Genomic DNA, 27,149 nt, shown 5'->3' on the forward strand with positions numbered 1-27,149 from the left:
CTTTTATGTGCCTTGCTTTCCTTGGGACATGTCTACAGTGGGAAATGTATGCAGGGAGAGGTAAGGTTATGTTGTGGGTCAGCTCCCCTAGGACAAGGATTTACCTGGGGCTGGTTTACCAGCATCATCCTGGAGCTGGTGGTTCTCTGAAATGAACAGTTGTTTGCTGTGAGTTGTCTTCCCTTTGCCTCTTGAAAATTGGAGGGGTCTCGGGCACCTCGTTAGGGCACCGGGGGGTCCCTGGGAGCAGAAGTGGTGTGTGGCCGTTTTACTGAGTCCTAAACACGCTGCAATAGTAATTCTGTCCTGCAGAGGGTAGTGCCGGCACTTAAATGCTTCTGCAGGTGCTTAGCTGTCAGTGCTTTTAGACATCATACAATTGTGTGGGATCATCACTTCACTTGGTTTAAAGCTGCACTCCCATTTATTGAGTAAGATTCTTGACAATGAGTATCTTTTTGTACAGATTGTGGGCAGGTAGAGATATTTGTGTTTTGGTATTGCTAAGTTATGCAGTTTTTAGAGATGTTTGGAATTGTGCTCGCACCCACTCACAGCTTTTAATGTGAAAATGTCTTCATATCAACTGTTCAAAAGCTCTGAATATGTTTTTCCCACGTCAGTGAATATATATGTTGAAAAAGTTTATACGGGTAACCAGATTGGACTCTAATGCGTTTTGCATGGAGAAGGAAAAAGAACCCTCTGCTTTTACTGTTGTGGCTTTTTTTCTGTCTGTGAACAGGCTGTTTTCCTCTGGGAGGGCCACAGGTGTGTTAATCAGAGTCCTATTTTTAATATATATATAATTTTTCTAATATATGTAAATATTATAATTAAAATTAAAAACTCTCTGCCTTTTATCCAGTTAAGATTGATGTTTCTACAGGATAAAACATGATCTATAGTGGCTTGAGTATGAGGCGATAAAGGATAAGGAAATATAGATACTAATCACAGTCCATGTTGTCATGCTCATATTTTGCACAAGTCAGTTAACTTCTCTCACAAAAGAGATCCAGAAGGATGTTAATGGGACTGATAAATGTTTGTTGTATATTTGAAGTGCTTTGTGTGATGTATATGCATCCTAGATTGTATCCCGTCAGACAATAGTGGTAGTATCAAAGGTGACGGGACCAGGGCTTTGGCAGTGATTGCAGTATAAAGTGCTCATCTTTTTTCCTTTTTGCTTGTCCCTTCAGTTATGCTGATGTAAACTCTTCTGCAAAGCTGTACTGTGAACGGGATCCTGCTTTGTTGGGGTTCTTTGTTTGGTTTTGTTTGTTGTTTGTTTGTTTTTTTTTTTAATGAAATTTGTGGAGTGTGGGGGTTTTGATTTTTTTTATTTATTTATTTTTTTAGTCGAAGTTAGTTTCTTGACCTGCCTCACAATACTGCCTTCCTGAACAATGGTGACAACATAACTGAAAGGGCAATATTTTGTGATATAGGTTGTGGCAGGGGTGGGAAAGGGAAGGCAGCTTCTTTTGCCCATCCCACTAGGAGGACCCTGTGAGGTCAAGGCACTGTGTGGCAAGTGGAGAGACATTGAATAAAAGAAGTCTTTCCTCTTGTACTCAAAATTTGTTTCTTGAGAGTACTTTGCTTAGTGGTCAGAAGAGAATCATATTCAGTTGTCAGCTCTGATATTTGAGGCTTTCTGGGTGCCCACAATATGATGGGTCATTGGCTGATGTGCTGTGTACATCACAGAGAGAATTCAGCTACATCTTGGGGCTACTGGCTGCAAATTTGTGAAAGCACTTCATGCTGCTTAAATTTTTGAGATTGGTCTTTTTTTTTTTTTTTTGAGCAATTTCCCACTTACAGTACTTGGTGTTAATTTTAAAACATCTCTATACACCCACTTGTGCTGTACTTGAACCATAAGATCTTTCTTTCTTCTGTTTCTTGGTAACATAATGTTTTGGTTTTTGCTTAAGCCTGGAGATTAGGCAGTTGTCAGTTTTTGTTTTGCCTGTCTCAGTGTCTGTTTCCTAGGGACAAAGTCATCCTGCAGATGGTTACTCCGTTTCCATCACCTAACCCTGCAGCATCCATTCAGTCTTATTCAGAAAGTAGTGCTGTACGGTTCTGTTTCTCATTATTTTTTCCCCAGTGTGAGGAGCACGCCTTCTTAAGCTTTGCATGAAATGCTTACATACAGATCTTTTTTTTTTTATTACAGCCTTACATTCTGTCCCCAGACACCATATTGTCTACAGTGGTTTGGATCAGGAAGATTAGCTGACTGCTCCTGTAGTTTTTGTAAATTCTGTTTCTTAATTAGTGACTTACAGGCAGTTTTTGAATAACCTGAAATACTATACTATGGGCACTTTGCTCTCAGATTACCATTATTGCTTCTTATTCTCTTTTTGATTTTCCTCCTTTTCCTTCCCTTCCCTTCCCTCATCCATCTTCCCTGCAAGGACAAAAATTGCAAGTATTTCTTCTGAAATATTAATTCACATAAAAAGAATGACTTAAAAATGCTAAGCACCAAAGTGTTTGTGTTGCCTTTGCTGGTGTCCATTTGATTACTCACTGAAATAAAATTGAAAAGGGGCAGGAAGGTGAACTGGTAACTGCTGTCTTTTTTTAAATTGCTAATCCTCTCTTTCTTTTCCTGGGAACTTAACATCTGGGGAAAAGAGTAGATTTTTAGACTTTAGAGGAGACGCTTGCCAAGTCTTTTGGAAAAGAGAAGGGTTGATATTATGATCTGCTGAAAACTGCTTTTACACTCTTTCACAGTTTAATCCCTCTGATATTTGCTGCTCACTATGCGACCCTATTTCCCTTTAACATTCAAATGAATCATTACATACCTGTCAGACTTCAGGCTTTGGAGCAAATGCTGAAAGGAAAAGCATCTCAGCCTCCAAATTAACAGCCATACTTACCATTTATGGAATGCTTGAAATTCCTAGAAAAGCTGCCTTACTTGAATTTTAGTATGATTATGCTTGATATTTTTGTTCAGAGTGCTTGAATCAATTTGCAGATAAATCATTAAAATTTCTCTTTGCTGTTTTCTCTTTGTCTGCCAAGGAAGCAGGTGGATATTCCCACTCAGCAAAATGGAAATAATCTTAAATATGGAGTGATAATCTGAACAACTTGAAGTTAATTTGTATATCAGCGATTTGAGTCCTTAAGCTGTGCTTTTGATTTGCTATTTTATGAAAAAATTACAACTAACTTGTTTCTGTTTAAACAGCTAAGTTTCAGCTCTCAGCAAATACATCCAGGTGTTTATTTTCTCTGCCTGGTGCTTTGAAATGGATCTTGGGAATCTGAAGAGGAAGAACCTGTTTTATTCTGAAAACCTTATTTTCAGGCAAAATAATGATTTGATTTTTCATCTGTGGAAATGACTGACAGAAACTGTGCTGGGAAGTCAGTTAAGATCTGCACAAAGAATGTTTTATCAGTAGGGGAATGTAAGCATCCCTAAATCAAGGTGTGTTTTTAGGAAATGTAGCATTTTCATTTACATGCAGTGCTGATGCTTCTTCCTTTGGAGTTAATGGTCATGAGTGGCTGCTTCCTTTGTCTTTTGGTAATTGAGCAGTTACTAATAAAGCATTACGAGTTTAAGACAGGGACAGAACTACTGTCCTGTTTAATGATTAAACTTATAAATGGTGTGAACTCTCACCTAGGTTTTGTATTCAAAACTTAGCTTTAAAGTCTGAATGCCCTTACTCATAATAGCTTGGTAATTGTCCAAAGGACTAAGTGTGCTTATTGCTATGTCCTGATTTGTGCTTTTCTTTTATAAGATGTTGTAATAGATGGCCAGTTGGTTAATGATCAACACATTTCTGTGTATTTTGTAAGGCAGATATGAAATTATTTTTTTCTACAAGCTTTTTAAGTCTAACTGAAGAAAATATTAGTGCCTCTGGAGAACGACTGTTAATCCTTTAATTTTTGGAGAATTTGGTGTCTGTTGGTATGCTGGCAAGTGAGTACTTCAAACACAGTAATTCAGTACCATGCTTGTAATGTGTTCCTGCAGAGATCTCAGGTGTGGATCAGCAGGATATGCAGTATCCCAAAGAACAGAAGTGTGGAGAACATGTACCACTTTTTGGGTTTGACTGAGCCTTGGGGCTAAGAATGTGCAACCTGAACATAGTTAAGGAACTTGTTCATACAATTATAACACACGCTAAAATTTCTATAATCTTGATTTGCCAGGCTTGGCTGCTGTCTTGATCAGTAACTTTTGCTGAAGCTGGTGTGAGTTGAAGTATGCTTTGTACAGTATGAATATGCACCTCTTCTGACCCAGATCTTAGATCTCACTTGTGCAGCCATGGAGATCAAGTGAGACAAAAAAAGGAGAAAGGACCTCTTAGGAAGCCTTCAGGTTATGTCTGACATTAAGGTAGGCTTGTGCTTGTTTTTTAAAATTGCCACTGTTCAACTGTAATACATATGTTTATATCCATTTCTATCACATATCTCGTGATTTAATATTTTTTCTTCCCATTAATTTTACTGAGGAAAAATTGTATATAGGTGGTGGACTTTGATTTTGAATAGAAACTGTTCTAGAAGCAGTTATTATCTGCAGTTGTAAACATTTAGATTCCTGTCCATCAAAAAGACTTAAAATGATAGAAGTCCCCTTGTTATGTGAAAGCATGTGCCAAAGTTCTTTGCTGAATCTGTTGCTGTTATACTGCAGAAATATTTTTTTTTCTGTGGGTAGTATAAGCAGAATAAAGATAAGGATTTAACGAATGGGGAGTTTCTGCTTACTTGCAAACTTCCTTGTTGATAAGAAGGTTATTTTTTTTTTAATAGCACCCCCTCAAAAGCAATAAGTATCTAGGCATTTAACTTTTTAGAATAAGAGCAACTGTTGCAATTTAGATTTGCAGTGTTCAGCCTTTGCAAAAAATAGATGTTTGAAAGGGCATTCCAGGTCTTCTGGACTGATTTGCATTCAGTGGGAAGTTGATCTACCACTAGCAGTATTTTTTAGGAGGTTAAAAATGACTGTGTAGCACATGTGTAAAGAACAGAATTGATTACATTTCTGTCCTTCTCTTAGGCACAAATATGTAACCATCATTGAAATACCTTAGCCTGTTTTGTCCATTTTGTGTGGTAGTCCTATTTATCCCGGACCTAGAGGCCTATGTGTTTGGAGACTTGGTGTAGTATTGCTTCCTAATGCTTCTATCAACTTTTCTCTGCCTATTATGTGAAAAATATGAAGGTATGCCATGGTTTGGTACTCTTGTTTCTTTTTCAGTGGACCTGTGTGATGTATATTGCATTTCGAACTGATGGCTAAGAGCTTAGATGAAATTTGAATATTATGGTCAAATCCATTCATCTGGATTATTGTTTAGGAATGTAAGTGTTGCTGTTTATTGTTTTACAGCATACCTAAATGATTGCAATTTTTCTGTTGTATTGGAAAAAAACCCCTTGTTTGGGGAGAAATATTTTGTAATACAAGCTTCTGAACTCAGTTCACATATAAGAAAGCTTTACAGGAAAGTTTAAAAAAAGTTTTAACCAAACAGTGTTAAAAAAGATAGGGAGGAAAAGTGGTAGTTGTGCTCTGGTACTTATCACATATGCATCATAAATTTGTACTGAGATACAATACATAATATTTTGAGTGTATGTGATGTACTGATAATTATCTGAAATGAGAGGGCTCGGAGGAGTTGGGAATAGCAAGGGAGATAATGAATTAAGTCTTATTTGAAATTAGCAGGCAGTATTATGGCTTAATTCAAATTCTACCATACATGCAGAAAAATACAAACCACACATAACAAACAAAAATATTCAGCAAGCAATGATGAAAATAATCAATTATTTACTGTTTTTTGTAATGTTAAAATATTTCACCAAGGCAAGTTGCAGTCAAAAGTAATGTGAGTTATTTTGAAAATGGCAATACATAAAGATGCATTTATACAAGTGCAAGACTAAATATTTTACATAACTGTATTTTAATGAGAAGATATACAGTAAGTGCACACTTGATAACACTAAGCAGGCAAAACTTAACGTTAGTTCCATATACTGTTGTAGTTCATGCACAGATCTTTCCCAAAGTAAAGAGGCTGTTCCAAATAATTCTTGCTGGGATGAAAAACGGGATGGGTTGCTGGTAAGGGTGCTCAGCATGGATGGGGGTCAGTTATAGACATTACTTACTGTAATTTGTGATTGCCGTGGAAGAGGAGTGGCTGTTGGTGTGATAGTAATACTGCTGGTGATTTTATTGGTGGGCTTAGTGGGTAGGCCATTGGCTAGTGCTGGAGTTCTGTTGTCTTGCACTGGACTACAAGGGCTGATGGGCTTGGAATTGGTGAGAGCTTGGACGTAAGGACTTCCTAAATGAATGTGGATTTTGTTATCCTCAGTAGTTATGACACTTGATCCTGTACTGTTAGATCTCTGAAACTGCCATGATGACTGCCTGTCTGGGGATACTCTAAAAACAGCGTGCTTGGCTCCCATTTCCAAAGGCTCCGGGGAGAGAGTTTGTTCCTGAGAACTTGAGCCGGGTAGAGCCAAAGGGGACATTGTTCTTTCAGGAGTTAAAGAACCACACGATTCAGGCGTTTGAGATCTTGCAAAAGTAGTCATAGTAATAGGAGAAATTACGTGCTCTGGAGTCACGTAACCTTCTCCTGCTTTCGATTTTACAGGTGTTAAGGAGGCGTTTTGAATAATGGTTATTCTTTGCTTTGGAGTGCCACAGTTGGGTATAACCGCTGTGCTTTTGTAGGAGTGAGGGCTTTCAGTGGTAGGACTAGTTATTTCAAGGGTTGCTGTGTTCTGTCCATGGTCTGGAGTTACTTTTATGTGAAGAGGTTGGCCAGGTGTATGGCTTAGCACTAGATCTCCAGTCTGTGCACAGTTTCCATTTTGCTTTGTATGTATCTTTCCATTTTGAGGATGGCTCTCTTTGGACTTCATCCACGGGATCCATAATTTTTTGTTTATGGCATTGACAGTGGATGAGTTGCTTTTGAAAGACACTGTTTGTTCCTCCTCATTATTGCCTTTGTCCTCATTATCACTGTCTTCATAGAGCTGCCCATTTATGACTCGCTCTAAAGGCATGAGCGTTTTGTAATCGGGTGGTTCATTGTCTGCTGGATCTGTTTGGATTTCTTTAGAAAAAACTTGCACATCAGAAATTCTCCTTCCATTGTGACCAGACCTGAAGTTCTTGCTGAAGGATCTGTACCTCTCCAACTCTTTCCTGAGGCTTTCCATCTCTCTCGCTAAGTCCCTGTTCTTGTTTTCTTGCTGGAGAAGTTTCCTCTGTAAGACTGAATGATCACCTCGGAGGTGGCAGATTAGGTCTTCTGTTTCCATGTACTCATGCATTTTTTCTTTCAGTGCATCAACTTCTCTGGAAAGATGACTGGATTTAGCTTCCTCTTCTTTAAGCTTCTTAAAAAGGCGCTGCTCCTGATTGGACTCTGCCTTTTCTGTTAATTTATACCTAGCCATTTCCATTTTCACAGCTTCCAGCTCCTCTGATAGGAGCTTGGCTCTGTCCCGTTCATTGACATATTTTCGTTCTAGACACTCAAATTCATCTTCAGTTTTCATAAGGTCATCCTCTATGGCCTTCATTTCTTTGAGCTTCTGCTTAAGCCTCTCAACTTCTTGAGAAAGCTCTTTGATTATGTTGTTTTCCTGCTGCAAGGAGGTGCTAGATTTAGTACCATCCTTAAGTTTACTTTTAAGAAACTCTTTTTCAATGTCTTCCAGTGATTGGAGTCTTTTTCTTAGAATATTCACTTTGGAAACAAGATCACTTCCTTTCTCCTCTTCTGCTTTGAGTTTGTTTTTCAGTTCATCTCTTTCTTTTGTCACACTGGACATTTTTTCCTCTGCATCGGATTTTGATTTCAGTGCCTTTTTACTTTCCTCAATTAGTTTTTCTGTAACTGACATCACTTTATTTTGTTCCACCTGAAGCTGAGAAGTTGCAGCTTGAAGCTTTTCTTCTGTTTGCTTTATTTTTTCTCCCATCGTTTTTCTTTCATCCACAAGCATCACTGTTAGGCTTTTCAGCTTTGTCAAATCTTCTTTGAGTGTAAACTCAGTTTTTTCTAACTTACTTTCAATTGCTTCAAGCTCACCAACTCTAGCTTTTAAACCATCCAGCTCGTGGGACAGCTGCTTTGTTAACATTTTTTCCCTTTCTAGATTGCATTTCAGGGAGTAACATTCCTGTTTACTCTTGTTGAAAGCGTCTTCTAGTTTCTCCAGCTCCATAATTCTTTTGTTAAGTTTATCGACTTCCCCTTTGAGGTTCTTGCTCTGTGATGCTTCTTTTTCTAATTTTTTATTAAGCTCTCTGCACTGATCTTCCATTTTTATGAGCTCTTCATCTTTTCCTTCCATCTCCAGCAGTCGTTTCCGTAGTTCTTCTACTTCAGTCATAAGTGTGGCATTGCCACACTCTCCCTTATTTATCTTATCCCTTAGGTCTTGCAGTTCTTCTTCTGCTTTTCGTAGAGATTTGTTGGTCTCTTCCAGCTCATCAATTTGTCTGCTGAGAGCAGTTAATTTCAACCGGAGCTGGCGATTCTGACTGTCTTCGTTGGTTAGTTTGGCCATCATTGCTTCTTGGTCTTGGGAAATCTTACTGCTTTGGGCTTGAAGTTCAGCCTCCAGCCTGCTGGCTCTCTGTTTCTCTTCTTGAATTTTTGCTTCAGCAAAAGCCAGTTTCTCATGTGCTTGCTCTGTAGAAGTGGTTAATTCTTGAATTTTTTTACTTTGTTGATTCAACTGCTCAGTGAGTCTTTGCTGTTCATCCACCACCATTAAAGCAAAGGATTTCAGTTTAGTTAATTCTTCTTTCAGTTTAGCTATTTTCTTGTTGTTTTCCTTCTCTTTTTTTGCTTGATATACTGTTTCTTGTTCAAGAAGCTTTTTCAATCTGTGGGAGGAAAAAATATTGTATTTTGTAGCCATTTTAATGGGCATTTAAAAACACATTTGAAATATTATGACATGCCAGATGTGCATGTCCACTTTAACTGCATGTGCACTTGTAACTACAAGCAGACCTCTCCTTGCAGCATCATTTGGAAGTGCCCACTGACCATGCTTTCTATTCAGAAGTTCTTTTGTAATGAACATTCATTTGGACTTAGCAGCTTCAGTAATTCTGCATCTTTGATTACATTTTTAACTTTTGACAGGTGGCAGTGGAACAAAACTATTTAGTATTCTGCACTGGAACTGCACTTACCTTGACTGTTTGCTGAGGCTAGGTATGTGCAAAGAAATGTGATCATTATAGAGTTTGAGAAATCAAATCAGTGCAGTCCTCAAGGGCAGGCATAATTTACAGCATCATCAACCTCCTAACTTCGTTACTTATAAACCATCCTGATGTTTTATGATTAAACCTTGTAGATGTTCAAGTAGGTGAAGGAAATGTAGCCACATTAGGCAGTTAGTCAGGCTAATGTGAATTTGTAAGCAGCACATCAGACCAAAATTAAACCATGCAGGTAAGTCAGTCCTCAGTGAAAATGCAGTATCTGACCCTGTATCAAACATACACACACAAAAATACAGTCAGCAGATAAACAGGTGTCCAGGTTGTGCCTTGTGAACTTAACAAAGCCCAAATGTCTTGATGTTAGTTAGGCTTGACTTCAGTCTTTTGTCCAAAGCTTGCAGATATGCTTAAGTGTAACCCTGCTTTTACATGATTCTTGAAGATTTTCATGACGATTTTCCAAAATTAGTTTTACAAGTTTATGTTGCATCACAATAAAGACTGAGGATTAACATATTTAATTTGCTAGAGACTTGGGATAAGGTTGTGCATTTGTTTAAACCTCCAAATACCTCAAGTAATTAGGTTCTTTTGTAGGCTTTCCTTTGTCAGGGAGATGTTTGTGAAGAAGTTGACCTAAAGTATGATTAGGTTTGTCCAGCACATATGCCTCCTTTCAATTACATTTTTCCTACAACCAACCTATAGGTATATTCTGGTATTAAACAAAAATCTGAAAAGCCGAGGTGGAAGTAATAAAGTATTAGAATTTGTATGTCTCACTGTTGTTCATATGTATGGTACAGATTGAGTTGTGTAGATCATGTGAGGGAAATGACCTGCGTTATCAGGACTGTGCTAGTACAAAATGAATATTTCAGCACTCATTAGCTGAGGCCCCTTTGTTTTTCCCCCTCTGAAATATGATGACAACTGTCTAGAAGTTGCTGCTGAAACGTAAGATTCCTGTCCCACATTTGTCTACGGTCACTATTGTGATGCCCTTGTCCAAGAGATGAGTCTTTACAGCTTCCCACTGACAAGTTCTTGTTGCAGCCATCCTTTTAGTTCAGGAAGAGCTTAGATAACAGCCTCCTTTGCACAGCTCTTAATTAGCTGTTGACTGACTGGAGGCATATATTTCTGGGCAACAGACTGCCTCAGCAGCATCCCCTTTGCCAGCATTGTGGTTTTCCAGCACAGAGAGGGGAAGTCCTTGCTATTCTACAACTGTCCATCAGACTTGTCCGATTTAATGATGATATTGTATAGAAGTCCATGGCTATAAAATTTCTTAAAAGATCTTCACAGTCCCTGCTGTTTTTATTTTAGGGCCTAAGTTGCACTGCCTTGAATGTAATGAAATGCTTTATATGAAAAATTGACAGGATAGAACATAGCCATAAGCAGAGTTGAAATCAAAGACTTGAAGCAGTCACATATTCTTTGTAACAGTCAATTAACATAATGGGGAAAACAGACATGAAAAAGCAGAAATGTAAGGGGAGAAGTTTTCAAAGTTAGTTTGAAGGAATGCTACTGGTTGGCAGAACAAATAAATGGGGAGAGGACTGCATGAACTTCAAAGGCAGCTTTTTACTGTGTTGATGGTATATAAACTTCTGTCCACTTTTCAGTGCTACTTTCAGTTTGAATTCTTTTTAGTTTAAAAATCTCTCTTCTCTCCCCACCCTTGTCTCTAAATGCTTTAGTAGTGAAGTTCAATTGATGATTTACTGTTGCCATAGATATAAAACCATAACAGAAGCACAACTAACAATTTCATTTGGAATTAACTCAGGTTTTGTGTGTGTTTGAAGTTAAGACATATTAATACTGTTACTGGGACTTATTAGCATTTGATTTATTTTAGCTTGCTTCAGTAAAATTTGTTTTTGTAAGGCAAATTTATCTGTGGTCATTAATACTTAGGTTAATCAGTGTTTAACCCAACATTTCTATATTAACTAGTTAATACCTCTCTAGCCAAGTGAAACTCTAATGCTCCAGTAACTCATGCCTCTTAAATTGCTTTAGAAAGAAAGCCCTTAGGTCAAATAGTAACAAACAATTGTAATTTTCATGGGGATGCTATATATATTTTTTAATGCAAATAAGATGATTGTGGATACATAATAAATTTTAAGTTGACACTCAGGTCAAGTCTGATCAAGTCTGTGTTGCTTGGGCAATTTGAACAAAATGCCTAAATTACTGGTACCTGGATTGTTGTATAAACTGATAAGGATTTTCAAGAGATTCAGTTTCTTTGGTCATGCCAAAAGACTTCAGGTATTTAAAAAATGTTTCCTTCATTCAAAAGATAAAATGCAGTTTTAAGATAAAAGTCTGTTTTAAGAGAACAGACTCTCAAGCAAATATGTGTAATCCCTGAGGTCTGTTTCATTTTTTAAAAAATACTTGTGTAAGATCACTTGACTGAGGTTAAGAGCATAGTGCAGAAGCTGTGAGTTAAAGGGTTTTAATGTGTTTCCAAAAAAAAAAGGGATGGATTAAGCATGGTATATTTTTTGCTACTGTGTTATTAAGTTTTTGCATTTGTTTTTGGTAATATCTATAGCTATACATAAAATACCTCAACAGTGCCAAATAGGTAGTGATTTCTCGGATAGAGTTGAGATTGATATTGAAAAAAGCCAACTGGGCGTCTTTTAATATTTGTAGAAGAGTTTTTCCTTGACTGCTGAATTCCTCTTTCATAGTTCAGTAGGTCACAATGTCTGTCTCTGCACATATGCACTTAGGAATGGAAGAGGACCCTAAAATGTTTGGAGGAGTTGGTGTTATTTATTTGTTTGCTTGTGTTCTTAAATTAATTGCTTAGTTTTGGTAAGTTGTTTTTTTTTTTTTGCCAGCTTTTTTTTTGGGAACCTGACTACTGTGGGCGAATGCTTGATGATGTATATTATTTGAATTAAGCAAATTGCAAGCTTAATTGAAGAAGTTCTTTAACTGATTATAGCACAAAGTGACTTTTATCACAGGATAAAAATACTTTGTGTTAACTTCATCCAAAATACTCTTTCTGAAGAAGACTAGTATCCAGAGTATTTGACAGAGCAATTTTACTAAAAATATGCAAAGGTTGAAAAAGCTGGCTTAAATAAATAATAATTTTACAAAAAGAACAGGCACTCCACTGTCATTTTCATTGCCAGTTGAATTTCGTCATCATGTAATTTAATATGAGGCAAAGGTGGGTATAATCATTTGGTCAAAGCTTTCACACAATTCTAAGCAGCTGACTTCGCAGGACTACAAGAACCCTTTCTGAATTGGGCCCAGCAAAAATGGACATTGGAAATTGTTTTTATGAACATGACTGTTTGGTAGTTAAGCAGAGTCAGGGCATTGTCATTACTTTTTCTTCAGAGTTTCTGTTATAAATTATTGCTTTATTGTGGCTTAATATTGTACTTATTTGTAATACCAGTTGACTGCTTCTTTATTTCCTGAAAGAAATTGTATTTCTCAGCTCTCCTCAGTTCATTGTAATTGTTTTCCTCAGGATGCATCCTGCAGCTTCTTGGTGTTAAGGTCATGCATTCAGTTGTGTTCCATGTTTTTTTCCAAGTGCATATAGCTTCAGCTACACTACATTACATTTGGCAACATGATTGTGTTCTCTACAAGATGTGGAGACTCCCATAACAGTTCACTGTCCTGGCATCATGTGATGACATTTTGTCTTTAAGTGGCATTATCCATTTTCTGGGTGACGTTTATTACATGGGTGTTGTTTAATTTATGTCTTTACAGGATTCTAAGAGGGCTGCTTTTCCTTTGAGTTTCGTGGAAACCAAAGAAAGCATGGGAGACTGAGATTGCAAGACTTATTTTTTATTTGTTTTAGTTTGTTCTGGAATGAATCATTATTCTCTGAATAATAAGAATAAAAATGATTTAAGCAATGTCGTAGTGATAACTTTAGAAAAGACTACATTCTGTAAGGATGCAAGTAAAATAGGTGATGGCTTGTAAAGCTCTGCTTTTATCATTCCTTCCATCAAATGAGTTTTTAATATACACATTATCAATATTTGTATGCGATCATTCTACAAGAATGACTGCGATTTTTAATTTCTGTGATTTTTTTTTTTAAATCATAAAGATACATATTTTTAACTGGCTCTTGCTCTTCATCCTTCCCCATATAAGAGACATGGTTTACTAGAGGCTTTACAGGTTATAACATGAGGGAGACTTGCTTCTAAAGTTTTTGGCCATATACTTGAGTTTCCCTGGTACAATGCAAATAAAAGCACTAAGCTGAAAGCTTTTAAATGTAGATGAAGTCATGCCTCTTCCTTTGAGGCATTCTTCCCAGTTAGCAGTAAGATGTGGTCTGGCCCTTAATAAGAGAAGAAACATGCTTCATCATTTCTGGTAAATCTTACAAGTTGTTGTAATTTTTTGACACCAGTGCAGTTAAATATTTATTTTTGTAAGAAAGCCAGTCTGTGCCTTCCACAGTTTATTGAAACAAAATTTGGATTTGTTAAAATGTTTCTGGGTTTGGGGTGGCTATGCATTTTTTAAATTTTTTTATTTTCCTTTGCCTACAGTTCTACTTATTGATGTGCAGTTTTTATGAAGACATATGCTACAGCTTTTTTATGGCTCTCTATTATCTTTATTAATGCTTCTTTTTTCCCCTGTCATAAAGAAAGTCAAAAGCCTTTGGAATTACAGCAGCAACAACATACCATAGCTGTTGTGTAATCTGTTGGCTTTATCTGAATCAGTCAGCACTTCCTAACAGAATGTGAACACTTACTCTAAAATTTGTTTTCCAGTAGGGTAATTTATATATGTAAATTTCAAATAATTAGGTTGTACTAGGATGCAAACCTCCACAAAAGGTGTCTCCACTGCAAGAGGCTGTGTAAGGCAAATGTCCCAATAAGGAAATCTATTTTGTAAAGTGAGAACTTTTAATGAGGGGGGTGTGAATTTTGCTTATTACTCCACAGACTATCACAAAGTAATTATCGTTTTATCTGATACTTAAAATGCTGACTTGCTTTATAAGTCTTAATAAAAGTCACAGATGATGAATGGTATTGCCAGTTCTGGGTTAACGGGCAAAAATTCAAATGGATAACCAGATGTATTTAGCTGTGATGCTGAATAAACATGTGCAGATAATATATGCTTTTAAAAATTAATTAATCTGGGACACTAACGTTGTTTGTAACCTTGATTTCACAACTACTAAGGTGCTGCAAATTCTTCCTGGTGATATAGGGATATTTGCACTCATAAATGTTATGAAATCCTGTGTAAATTCAGTGACAGTAAATGGTGTGAGAAACTTTTAGCAAATTTATGTTGGTTAATTTAAGACCAGATTAACTTCCAGTTTGAGTAATTTTACTTCATCACTAAAATTCTCTTTTGTTTTATTATGAAACCTCAGTTTAAGAAAATAATTTTCTGTCTTGAATCATGTTCTTTCCATGTCGAGATGTTCTTGGAAATCATCTATCCAAACATCAATCTTGTGTGAAAAGCATTAATGCTTTCTGTGGCAGTAAGGATTCAAATGTGCAATGTGATAATTATTGTGATGCTCATTTCTATTCTTCTAATGGCAACCATCTGCAATGCCTGAGATTATGGTAGGAAGGTGGGAGTGGGATTTTTAGGTGGGAGTGAAAAAGTTGCTGTCCTATGAAATTGTTGGCAGGTTGTTTTTTTTGATTTGGTTTGTTTTTTTCCTTGACTGTCTGTCCTGAAAAACAATTTCAAATGAACACTGACTTGACAAAACCACAGTATTAATGAGCTTTACTTGAAGTTAGCCTTAAAAACTCTGGGGCCCAGAGTTCAGCTATTATAAAACACAACACAATGAATTGTGAACTGGACTCTGATGTGTCACCATTTTTGAGATGTGCTCTTCTTTCTTCTCCCTCTTTCTAGACTTAACAGCTATTTCAGGTATTCTTTGAAGTCAATATCTATTAGTGTTGGCATTTCAGTACTGTATGATTGTACATGTAGCATGACTGTTAATCCTCTTCTGATTCTAAATGCATCAATAAGGTAAGCAGCTCATGGGAATACCCCTTGGGTTTTGTTAGTTAATAGTTTGGGATTTTTTCATGTTAGCACAGTGCACATTCAGCACCCTCCCTCCCTCCCCCATCTCTCTCTCTCTCTCTCTCTCTCTCTCTCTCTCTCTCTCTCTCTCTCTCTCCACACTGCCTGTAAAGTCAGAAATAAAGCAAGTCATTTCAGATGCAACACCAGAATTTGGAACTCTTTAAATTTACGTCAGCCAGAAAATTATAGTTTTGCAGATGGAAAGCTTTTAGGAGGAAATGGAAAGATGAACCACAAGAGATGTGGTATAGGGGTCAAACCAACAAAACTCAGGCAGAACTTCTCAGTTACTAACCCAGGTCCTGCTTCTGTTTTGTATTCATCCTTAACAAGTAGAATTTTGTACCTGAACCTCAGATTTATCAAAGTGGAAAAGCAGTGTGTACTTACTGTAACAGATTATTTTGAGAATTAGTATTAACTGATATAGGTTTTCAGTGTATAGTAACTACACAAAATAAACTAAGACAACTGCTGCTTTTTATAATTCATCATTTTAAAATGTTGTCATCATCTAAATTATTGCATTTGATGCTTTGATGTTACATTCCAACAAGTTAAATTGATGGGAGAGATCTTGAGTCTTTGTGAACCTGAGTTTTGTTTGAAGTGTATATTTTAAGCATTCCTTCTAGAACATTATTGCTCGACCACAGTTATTGAGCTGTTTTTAAATCACCAGTGTTGTAAACCACTCAGTACTGCAGAGATAAACAGGACAGGGCTTAATCCACCCCCACCCTACCACCCCCTACCCCATGGGCAGGTGGATGGGTTTGCATTTTCTGCTCAAGTGTCAGTGCTAGTAGTGGATACCACTGCATACTGCTGGGATCCTGCAATACTGCTAGGATTTACCAAGGGAAAAGTTGTAACAGGAGTTAGCTCAGCTCCTTAAAACAGTCTTTTAGAGCCCTGTCTTCACCCCCATTCCCCGTGGGAAGATTAGGCACAAACAAGGGAGTGCATCTTGCCCACTGATGATCCCAGCCATGTGTGTTTACTTTGTACAAGGCAAATGCAGTTATCACTGCCATGCTGTATTTACTGTTGATGGAAGTGTAATAATTGGAAGTCTCGAGTTTTTGTCTTGGCTACTTATTCTGCATCCTTGAATTGAGAAGTTTGTAGAAGTTCTGATTCTCTGAACGAGTCAGTTGCTTCAGCTCTGTGTAAGTTTGCAAACCGTAATTTAACAATAATAGTTGTCTGAGGTTTTTTTAAGCTATTTCTATAGATAAGTCTTGTGATTTTTTTATTCTGTATGTAACATCATAATGTGTAGGTTCAAAGTGGATCTCTTTTATGGACTCCTTTTATGGGAGAGGCACTTGGGAAAATAGGTGCTGTTCTGGTATCTGATTCACCTGAGGCAGTGCTGGTGCTGCTGTCTTGACCAGAACTGGTCATAACTGTGCAGGGATCCAATTTATCCAAACTTTCTTTTAACTTCAATTAGTTAATATTTTTGGTATGACAGAAAATGGCACTCAGCCAACAATAACACATCATGTTACTCAGAGGAGACTGGTTAGTCGTAAATGTCATTTTCCCATAACATTTACAGGAACTGGATGTTCTCTAAAACAATTTTAACCTAAGTTTTATATAAAAATAAATGTCTGGGGCCACATTTTTGTCCATGGGCAAAATAGGCACTGCGCCAATCTCTTATGCCAACCATGGCCTTATTTATATATTATCACTCATCAGCAGTGGTAAAACTTAGAACTTTCCATCCTGCTGTGCGCACTTAGTCTTTTGAACTGAAGGTGTCCTGCTCACGGCTGCCAGCCCTGGATAAGCTGCTCAGTCATACAGTTACCACTCACTTCTAGACAGGTGGAACTTGGCTGCAAACTTTGTTGTGCCCTCCTCATGCTCAGTGCACAAGACAAGAATTTATGTGCTGAAATTTTGACCAGAACCATCTAGATTAAACATTGTGTGTTAAATAAAGGTAGTACTGAATGGGACTGTCAGGGAAGACTGAGAGTTTGTCATCATTTGGAAGAATTGGCTCTAGTTAAAAACAATTAGACATTTCTCAGGAATTGTTATATAGATGCTGTCACTGCTTTGCAGGAGGATTCAAATTCCTTCTTGAGGGTCTTGTCCTGTTCATACTCATAAAATCTTTATTATATACATACATCTTTAAGACAAAATCCTAAGCCCTTTTTCTGGTGTGCTTATTGCCTGAAGTAGCTCTGTGTATGTGTACAGTAAACTCTGAGTGTTTGGGTGGTACCCTATTCCTTCTTTTTTGGCAGAAAACATAAATTTTAATTATTACTGCAAAATTAGCTTGAGGTATTTGAATTTTCCTTGATGCTATGTTGCTTGAAGCAGAGCAGTTGAGGATTTCCAAACAGGCAAAAGACTTTTATCATGTTTACTGCGAGTTGCAACTTTTTCTAGTAGCCAAGGCTGTAGTAATAAGAGCAACCATAACGCTAATGTCAAACAGAAATTTCACTTTGAAGCTAAATGTGTTTCCCATAAACCTGATAATGTGAAGGTGTCCATTTTCTCTAAGATGGGCTTGGCCAGCACTTCGTCTTGGAGGACGCAGGTGAGAGAGATGGTAGCAATGCATTGCAGCATGGTTAAATAGCTAAAGTTGGCTTTGAAGCTACAAATGATGAACAATCCTGCCAATTTCCTGTTTTGTACTGTGTGACTTTCAGAAATTGTGTTAGAACTATTCCTGATGCATTACGAATTGCTTCTGGGTACGATTCTAGGTATTGAACCTCTGCGGTTACGGCAACTTTGCTACCTGGGAGATAGTTCACTTTCTTGCTATCTGTTCTAATGTGCTAAAGGTTTGGAAGTTGCATTTTCTCTTGTCTCAGCAGGCCTCTGGCCACACTGACCTTGGAGTACTTGATGAATCATCTCCTGGTGCAAAGTCAATGCACCTTTTTGTCTAAAGCATGTTGATCCTTAGCATAAGTGCTCTTGTTCAGGATTTAAATTTACATGGTTTCTCCAAACTGATCCTCTTCAAAGAGGACAAACACATTGTTTTAGACTATAGGATAGGAAACGATATTGGAGACCTAAAGATGATATAGTCTGAGAATTTATTTAATGGTTATAGTTCTAACCAAGGTTTACTTCATAGATTTAATTGACATATTTAAATAGCAAGGAATAGTTTAAGTAGTCTCTTCACCTGTGACAGATTGTTTAATGTAAGAACATCTTTTACTTTCAGATCTGTTGATTATGATGTGTTGAGGTAATATTTTTCCATTTTTGTGCAGCTTAGGGATTTCACTGTATTAAAGATCAGATAGCCTGCTTAAGAGTAAAAGAAACTGGATTCTTTAGTCATATGCCCACTCAAAGTGCCAATAACAATGTTTGGGGTGGTTGTGGTGTTTTGGTTTTTTTAGCTACTTGCATGTGTGTTCAGCAGTTGGAGTAACTTGCTTGCTTTGGAAAATAAATGTTTCTCTATTTCCTAGGGAAAAAACCCTAAACTGCTGGGATGAAAAAAGTGGATTTAACTAGTTCTAGCTATTCTGTGACCAGTGATTTTTCAAACTCTTAAAATTGGTCTGAGCAGTTTTCCTAAAGCCAAGAGAGATAGTTATTTTTTCCATCTTTAGTTGTTTTCCAGTGTTCTTTGCCTTTCAAAAACTGTCATACAAAAAGACTTTTTTTAGGAAAGAGGAGTGTCATGGGCATGTATGCTTCCCTTTCCCCTTCATGTGAACGACTTCAAGTGTTCCCTGTTCATCAAAGAACTGTTAATTCAGTTGAACATTCTGTGCCTTGTTATTGTACCTCAAATTGATTTATAACTCAGTATAATTATGTGACATTTGGCTACATGCCCTATATGATCTCTTTTTTTGCCTCTTGGCTGATGGTCTGTGATGTTCAGGTTATATTTTCTTATTTCAGATGTCACTCCAAAGGAAGGAGCCGTAGCATGCTTTTATGTACAGTATGTTTGTGATGTAATACATTTTATCTTTTATCATCAATTTATAATATGGTTTCAAATGTTGAAAATAAAGAGATAGTTCTCTCTAGACAAAACTTGCAAGTTTGGTTAACTGCATTAGTCTAGATATATGAGAGAGTAATTTACAAGTTATAAAATGTTACCATGGCAATTTCTGATTCCTCCCACCCAGTTAATCCTGATTGAAACAGGAAAATGTTCTATTTACAGAGATGACAGTAATCATATAGAGCTTTAAGTGAAGAGGTGGGAACAAAGCAAGGGCAAGGAGACACCTTTCAAAGTGGCTGCTCCTTTGTATACCCAGTTACATTTTCTTCCCTCCTCCTTTATAGGGGTTTGCAAAGTTTGTAAGCTTGAAGATTCCTGTCAGCTGTTGTCTGCTGCTTTCCCAAAAGGGAACCAATGTGTGCATCTTTTGCTGCAAGCCTGAACATTCTCCACCAGTTGGTGTTGTCCCTGCACTACCCTTGTAGGCAGCTCTTTGTCTTGGATTGACCTATATTGAACCTGTACTTGCTGCCTTTACTTTAGAGGCTTTTCATCCCCCTGCTCTGCTTACTCATATGTACACAAATTAACATGCCCACTTATATATTAGATATGTTTTTAGAAACACATATTTTAGAAGTTTTAATGCTGCCAGGGTTCACAGTGACCATTCATTGAAGGCAATTCGGTATTTAATTGGGGAATGATAAAGGGCTGCTAGTGCAAAGACTCTTCTCTTTACATGAGAGATTATATGGTACTGTTGTGCAAGATGAGAAAATGTTTCAGCTTTGAGCATTTACAGATTGCATTTTTTCCCCCCATCTTCCTACATCCGAGCCTAGTGTGTTCAGTGTTGGATTTCAGATATTCGGATTAGGGTTGGCTGCCCCAAATGTGGAACTGTTACACCCTCAGGTTCAAGTGACCAAAATTTTAAAAATTAATTAGGCTTATATAAATAACTTTCCTTTATCTAGGTATGGATATGTAGCAGAATGGCTCTACTGACATGCAGAATGTGCTTGACTGGGGAGAGCATTTTGACGTTGAAACCAAAAGCAACTGTGGCATTTAATAGGCTTCTTCTGAGAAACCTCTGTGTAGCTAAGTAGAATAGAATCATGTTTGGGAATATGATGGGTGACATTAGTTTTGGGTAGGCCAAGCTTAAAAGTAATAAAACTTCCTTATTTTCTTCATAATTAATGACTGATAGTTATGTAAATTGTACCAAAAATTATTAAATCCATATAAAGTTGACAGAATTCAGTCAGCTTAAACTTAACTCTTAGATGGTTTTGTCTATGTTCTGAAATCCAGTATGTAACTATGAGTGCATTACTTCCATTTTTGGGGGGGGGGTGTTTCATGGTAGTACCAACATGCTGCTTCATTTCAGTTTTAAAAATTTTTCCTCATTTGGAAATGCTCTCATTGCAATGGTTGCTATGCAAACACTAGATAAGCTTTGTGTCTGATAAAAAATGACAAAGTTTTAAATCAGCTCTCTGCAGTGAATGTGAAAGAAAATGCTTTGAATATTAGGTTTACGGCAGATTTTAAGAGCTCTGTCATTTCTTTGAAGTGCAATCGTTGTTTTCCTTCCCAGGCCTTTGGAAATCTGTAAAGGATAATGAAGCCTGATGCATTGTTTCACATCCTTGAAATTTATGCAAGATTAGTGGTTTTCTTGTCAGGAGTACTTTTTTCCTATCCATGTTTTCAGTCCTGTTCACTGGAGCCTTGTCTACCCTACCTGACATATGTCTGCAAAGGTTTGTTGAACCTGGGGTGTGAGCAGGGAGGTGGCTGTGGGCTTTGGTTTCTCAACTTCTCTGACTATGCATGGTGAAGCAAAATGGCTCAAGTTCTGCTTCTTTACCTGAGCAGCCACTCTCTGGTGGTCACCTGCCCAGCATGAGGCTGTAGTCAAGCAGTTGTGTTACATCATCATCATATGAACAATGAGCTGTAGCAGAAAGGGTGACTTCTTCAACAGGTACAAAGTACATGCATTTGTTAACTTGAATGACCAAGGTTACAGGGCTTTTGAGTTGTGCTGAAATGTTGTCTGGCAAGCTTAGTGTGACCTTTCACCACAAAGTTTCCATATTGTTATGAAAGGAGGGTTATACAATGCTGTTGCTAGGTATTTTCTCAGCTAACCCTTATTGCGTGAACATTCACCTCTGCATTGTCACCTCAGTTCTGTTGTTCTGGTGAGGAGGCAGTGCTTTGGGAGGTGTTTTTTCTATTGTTTTTAACTGGCAGCTACGGACTGCCTCAGAAAATCTTCAAACATTTTCCTAGAATTTGTAAACACTTGAGAAAGTGAGCTGTGAAAGCTTGAGCATGCTCCATTGCTGCTTTGGTGTGGGTGCAATTACTGAACTTCCAGAAACAACCTGGTGCACTGGATGTGCAATCAAAGTGCATTTTATCTTGCTGACAGAAAACACAGTAAACCTCAAAATCAGTATAATGTACTGAGAGGTGTTAAGAGTCAAAATGCCCATTACTTCACTTAAATGACAAGACTGGGCACTATATTTAGAATTTTTCAGCGATGTCTGTTACCTTCTTGGAGCCAAGTAACATAGTTAGTGAATGATTGAACTAACTAAGCTTTCAACTGCATCAAAAAACTCAACCTAAACCTCAAAGGTGCCATGGCAGAATCCATTCAATATGAGAAAACCAAACCTAAAAAATTAAAAATTATTGATAAGGAATAGTTTCTAAGTTCAAATCATCTTGATGACAGGCTGAAGTATTAAGGCAAACTATTCATGAGACAGAACTAAAGTTTTATGCGATGTTTTTTAAAGATATGGCTTCCTACATAGTAAACTCCTTAGGATTCTCTGACTTAAATATTTTAATTGTTTTTTTAATTAACTGTACTCAGGTAGTAGCACATCCAGGATTTGAGAAAAGCTGCTTGCAGGAGGGGTCCAGAGGAGCAGTGGTTGCTCACTTGCCCATGCCAAACTACACATGGTGAAGAATTTTTACTGGAGAAAAATGCCAGTCTTTTAAGAACTGCCACAGAGGAGAAACTCGCTGGGAATAAAACCAGGCTGTTTTTTTTATCCCATGACAATAGCAAATTTGGTAATTCATCATACTATTAGATAAATAATATGAAAATGCTGTTACTCAGCACAAATGAAGAAATAATTTGATTTTACTAGTACTGATGGGGAATAGAAACTAAGTTTAAACTAGATCCCATGGTCTACTGGATCAAATCTCTAAAAATTCTGCTGTCAGCAGATGTTTGTCAGTGGAGGAAAGGGAAGTGACGGGAAAGGAACAAAGGGTCAATGCAGTTTAATAGGAAGTTGACTTTCATTTTTGGAGGATATATTTGTTCTTAAAATGTTTTCACATTGGATGTTGTGAGAAATTACTATAAAAAGAAATTTAAATTAAGAAATATAGTTTAGAGTGCATTATGTGACAATTAATTTTTTTCACTATCTCCTTTTACTGTTAATTAACACAAACTTACATTTTAATCTCTTAAATTTAGGAATGCCTATCAATTAATACTCAATACTGTTAAGAACAAAGTAGTCTAATACTGGGGCGAGGGGCATGGGGGGATGGGGGCACACACAATAGTGAGACAGTTTAATCATTATTCCTCAGTCTAATTATTTTGGAGTTTTACCAGTAGAAGTGAGAGCAAACTTGGCTCTATCAAGTGAAGAATGTTTTCCCTTTCAATCTAAGGAAGACAGATTACGGGAAATAGAGTTCTGGCTTTTGATAGATGTTATGATTTGTATTAGGCTAGCAGTATTTGCAGTACAGATGGTACCTTAAGTACTGCTAAAGCAGTAATTAATGATAAAAAGTTACCCTTCTCTGTTGGATTTGTAGGAGCTGAAATAGTCTCTTACCTAGGGGTAGGCTTTTTTCTTTTTCTGCTTACTGACTTTCTCAAATTTGTATGTTTATTGTCTGTGTAGCATTTCTATTTCTATTTTTTCTTCAACATACTGTAGTCCTTCAGTTCAGTCCCTTCTCCTCAGACACACTTTTTGAGGACTATTACTTAACTTCAGTCTGTAATACATCTTTTCGTAAAGTAGCTAACTTTTCCACTTTTTAACTTGACACTGGATATTTGTGAAACTAAGTAATTGTTTTAGAACTGCTAGGAAATACGTTGCAAGTCTGCGGATAGGACAGAATAGTGAGCAGAAAACTTTTTAAGGAGCTCAGGATACTGGTCTGGAGTATTGATTTTCTACTATAAAATTATATTTGTTCTGGTTGCTAGGATTCTTTTCATTCTGCATATACTATATAGTGTCCTGTCCCTTATTCTACAGCAAGGCAGACTCGAGGCATCAACAGAGGTGTAAACTTAGCTTGTCGCGAGAAAGATCATGCTGGAAACATGGATGTGACTTTTATCTAAATGCCAAGGTTAATAATACACAAATACCTGAATTATCTTTGAAACGAAATGTCTGTCTATATATTTATATTTTTAGAAGCATGTAGAAAATAACTGCTTAATATTTTCTTATTGTTTAAAGCCAAAAAGAGTCACGAAAATATTCACACATGTTATTTTGAGTTAGCCTCTAAATCTGTGTATGCATGATACTACAGCAATGCATATGATTGTATCAGCTTTGATTTTTCTCAAACATGTACTTGAACAGGGATTTTGCAGATTTTAAAACATCAAATTAAGGGGAAAAGAGCCCTTTCTGCTGTCCTAACATTTCATGCTGATTTAATTTAATATTAAGGAAAACGAAAACATACAATAAAAACATGTTTCAAGAAGAGTTTGAGTTTGAAGGTCTTAAGGAGTCTACCTTTCCTAATATTTTAAATTACACATAAGACTTTGGAGAGCAGTGTTTAGTAGTTTGAATCTGCAAGTAGGACAGTACAATTGACTTAATTGTAATTGTTCCTATAAAGAAGGATTTGACAGGGTTTGGCCCTTAGTCGAGGGAGAGGACGGTGTAATTTTGTGTGCTATGCAGGTGTGAGTTATAAACATACTAAGGTCTAATCTTTCAAGGTGCTTAGTGCCTTGTCAGAACTGTTTTTCATTCTCTGTTTTCTGGAGTTAATAAGTGCGATACTGTTGAGCATCTTGCATAATAAGCCTTGAAGAGACCAGTGGATTTTCTGATTTTTTTTAAAGTCTCGTCATGTTTTTGACCAGGATTTAAAGTTTTTTTCATCAAAATCTGACAGTTCTGTTCTCTTGTGACTTGACACTTGCACACAAAACACAGAAGAGGGAAGCAGTGTGTAGGAGTTGAAAAGTTTGTTAGTAATTAAACTAGTTACAACTGTGTTTTTTTTCAGACATAGCAAAATCTTATTGCAAAGTAATGTTTGTGGCAATTTATACATCACTCTGTAAACTACGGTAGAAGTTGTTCAAAAGTATAGTAAATGCTTAGAGACATATGTGCATACATGTCTACTAATATATAGCATATGCATGTAAATACAGCATAAAGAGAGGCAGTAGCTCTACCTAATATATTACAATACTGTTGGACTCTTTCCACAGCTTTAAATGCAGTCATGATTTTATCCGACCATTTGGAAAGTGTGTGTAATTCATAACTCCCTCCTTCTTTAACATTAAATTAATTCCTTGCCTGTTGGCTCTGTAGGAATTGTTTAAAATACAGTTTGTAATGTTTGCAGTAGTCACCCTATATCTGAGCAACCAGACATCTTCTAGACCTCCTGGTGCTGTTCTGGGGTATTTCATTGTTTCTCAGTCCTCACCCCTTTTTTTTTAGGAAGCGACTTTTTTAGAAAGTATCTCAATAGGAAAAAGCAAGAAGCGCCAGTGCTTGCCAGAAGAAGCTTGCTTCCCACCCTCTCCCTTACCTTGCGCTCCTGGACTATAGAACTCCTGGGTCAGCTATTGCTCCATGGTGCGGGGCGCTGAGCTGTAGCATCAGGGATGTGAGCATTCCAGCAGTCCCACTAAACAATGAGAGATAGGCTCTTTGCATGCCCCAAGCCTATGGAGCATTACGTCATTGCCTTGCCATATAAGGCGCTCCGTGTTGTGCAGACTCGTCGTGTCTGACTCGTGTACTTCAGTGATAGCCAGGGCTTGGAAAGCTTGTTAATGTGTTCTGGCTCCAGCTGACGCTCAGGACTGTGTGAAAAATTTCATTTGTCTACCAGTTCATGGCCAAGAAGAATGTGCGGAAGGTTTGGGTTAGGGCAGTTCCTTTCTATTACTGATAATAAAGTCGTTAGCAGTTGTTAGCTGATTAGGTGCAGTGTTTTCCACTCAGACTCGCAGCCTAAAATTTGAGAAAGGAAAAATTCAATTCCAGGTCATCTTCTTTAATTAGTTGTTCTAAGGGAGTTTTTCTGTTTTTCTTTCCTTTTTTTTTTTTTTTTTAATATGACAAAAAATGTGACTTTAGCTGAACTCCTCTGAGGGGGATATGAACTTCGAGCCTTCCTTTTTTTTTTCCTTCTGTAAAGAGTCGGGGTCCTTGGAGGATAGTATTTTATTTCCTGATGATGTAACTACAAAACAATTCTCTAAGTGATGATGGGAAGGCCAGATGAAATCTGATTTTTTTTTTTTCTCTTCAATGTTTTTTCTACAAAACCCTTTCCTTTTTCGTATGTTTGTGTTTCAGCTAACACAATTAAGCAGTCCAAGCAACTATTTTTAGTAAGGAGGTCTTAAAGAAATGAGTCATTTGTTTTAATATTTAGGAAAGAGGCAGGAAGCCAAAAAGTAAGATTTAGATTGAAGAGCTTAAAATGTATCTCTGTATTCCCTGTCCTTTAGTGTACACCCTGAATAAACATTGAGAACACAAGGAAGAAATACTTGAAATGGGCACAAAATTTGTTGTTGCAATTCCACTAAGGGTAAATGGGAGTCAATGGAATAAACTCCTTTTGTGTTGGTGGGTAAATTAGACCATGGAAAGGCATTCTACACTACTAGAGTGCAGAATGTTAAAGTAGATGCATCCACAATTCATTTATTTGCACCACTTGAATTTCAGTCTTCAGATAAACTTCAGTATAGCTTAAGCTGTCCTACTGCCTTCTTTTTTGACTTATGTCCTACTAGAACATAATGCTAACTTAAGGCAATTTACTTATTTGGGGGTGTTGTCTGTGGGTATGAAGACAAATGGTGATTAAAATGCTTGCATTTCGTTAACAAGACAGACATCTTTTAGCTACTTTGCACATATTTACCCCGAGTGTAGGCTGAAAATTATTCTTTGGCTGGAAAATTCCAGGCAACCCTTCCCACTGCTCCTAGGTAAAGACTTCCTCAGCACTGTGCTGCTTATGTGTATGGGTGATCCCTCTTTGGAAATTTCTGTGGAAGCTGGGATTTGGGTGCTTGATCAAAAACTTCCAAGCCTATTTAACAGTGCAGTACTGTATACTAACCCTTCCAAAATTGTTTTGGAGATAGAGAAATGTCTTATTTGAAGATAGCAGTGGACAGACCGGGATAACATTTTATTTGCTATTCCAGGAAGATTTAATAATCAAATCCAAACAAAACCAGAATAACCTTTAGCCCAAATTGGCCTATTCAGTCACTTGGCTAATGTTTTTGGAAACTAACATTTTGTCCATTTTTTTCTCAAAACTATCTGTGTATCATTTGAATTACATAAAAGGTCATCCAGGTGACCTTGGTTTGGGGAATATCTTCAGCTACAAACTCACCCTTCCTGTTGGGGC

The 27,149-nt window shown here is 37.2% G+C and overlaps 1 protein-coding gene across 3 annotated transcripts in view; it reads right to left on the minus strand.

Moving 5' to 3' along the window:
* The window catches only part of FILIP1L (filamin A interacting protein 1 like), a 198,390-nt gene that overhangs the window by 19,522 nt on the left and 151,719 nt on the right, over nt 1–27,149 (minus strand). For 2 of the 3 annotated variants that reach the window (XR_003915878.1, XM_029960683.1), the window contains exon 7: nt 6,202–8,953. Coding sequence is in view for 2 of the 3 variants with exons in the window: in XM_029960683.1 (XP_029816543.1) it covers nt 6,202–8,953 (2,752 nt within the window). In the remaining variant the exon portion in view is untranslated. Of the gene's footprint in view, nt 1–6,201; nt 8,954–25,295; nt 25,695–27,149 lie in introns of those variants that run through there. The other variant, XM_018074609.3, reaches the window with a different exon arrangement.

The sequence above is a fragment of the Manacus vitellinus genome, unplaced genomic scaffold, assembly GCF_001715985.3.
Source record: "Manacus vitellinus isolate BGI_N305 unplaced genomic scaffold, ASM171598v3 scaffold_28_pilon, whole genome shotgun sequence".
In the NCBI taxonomy this organism is placed as follows: domain Eukaryota; kingdom Metazoa; phylum Chordata; class Aves; order Passeriformes; family Pipridae; genus Manacus; species Manacus vitellinus.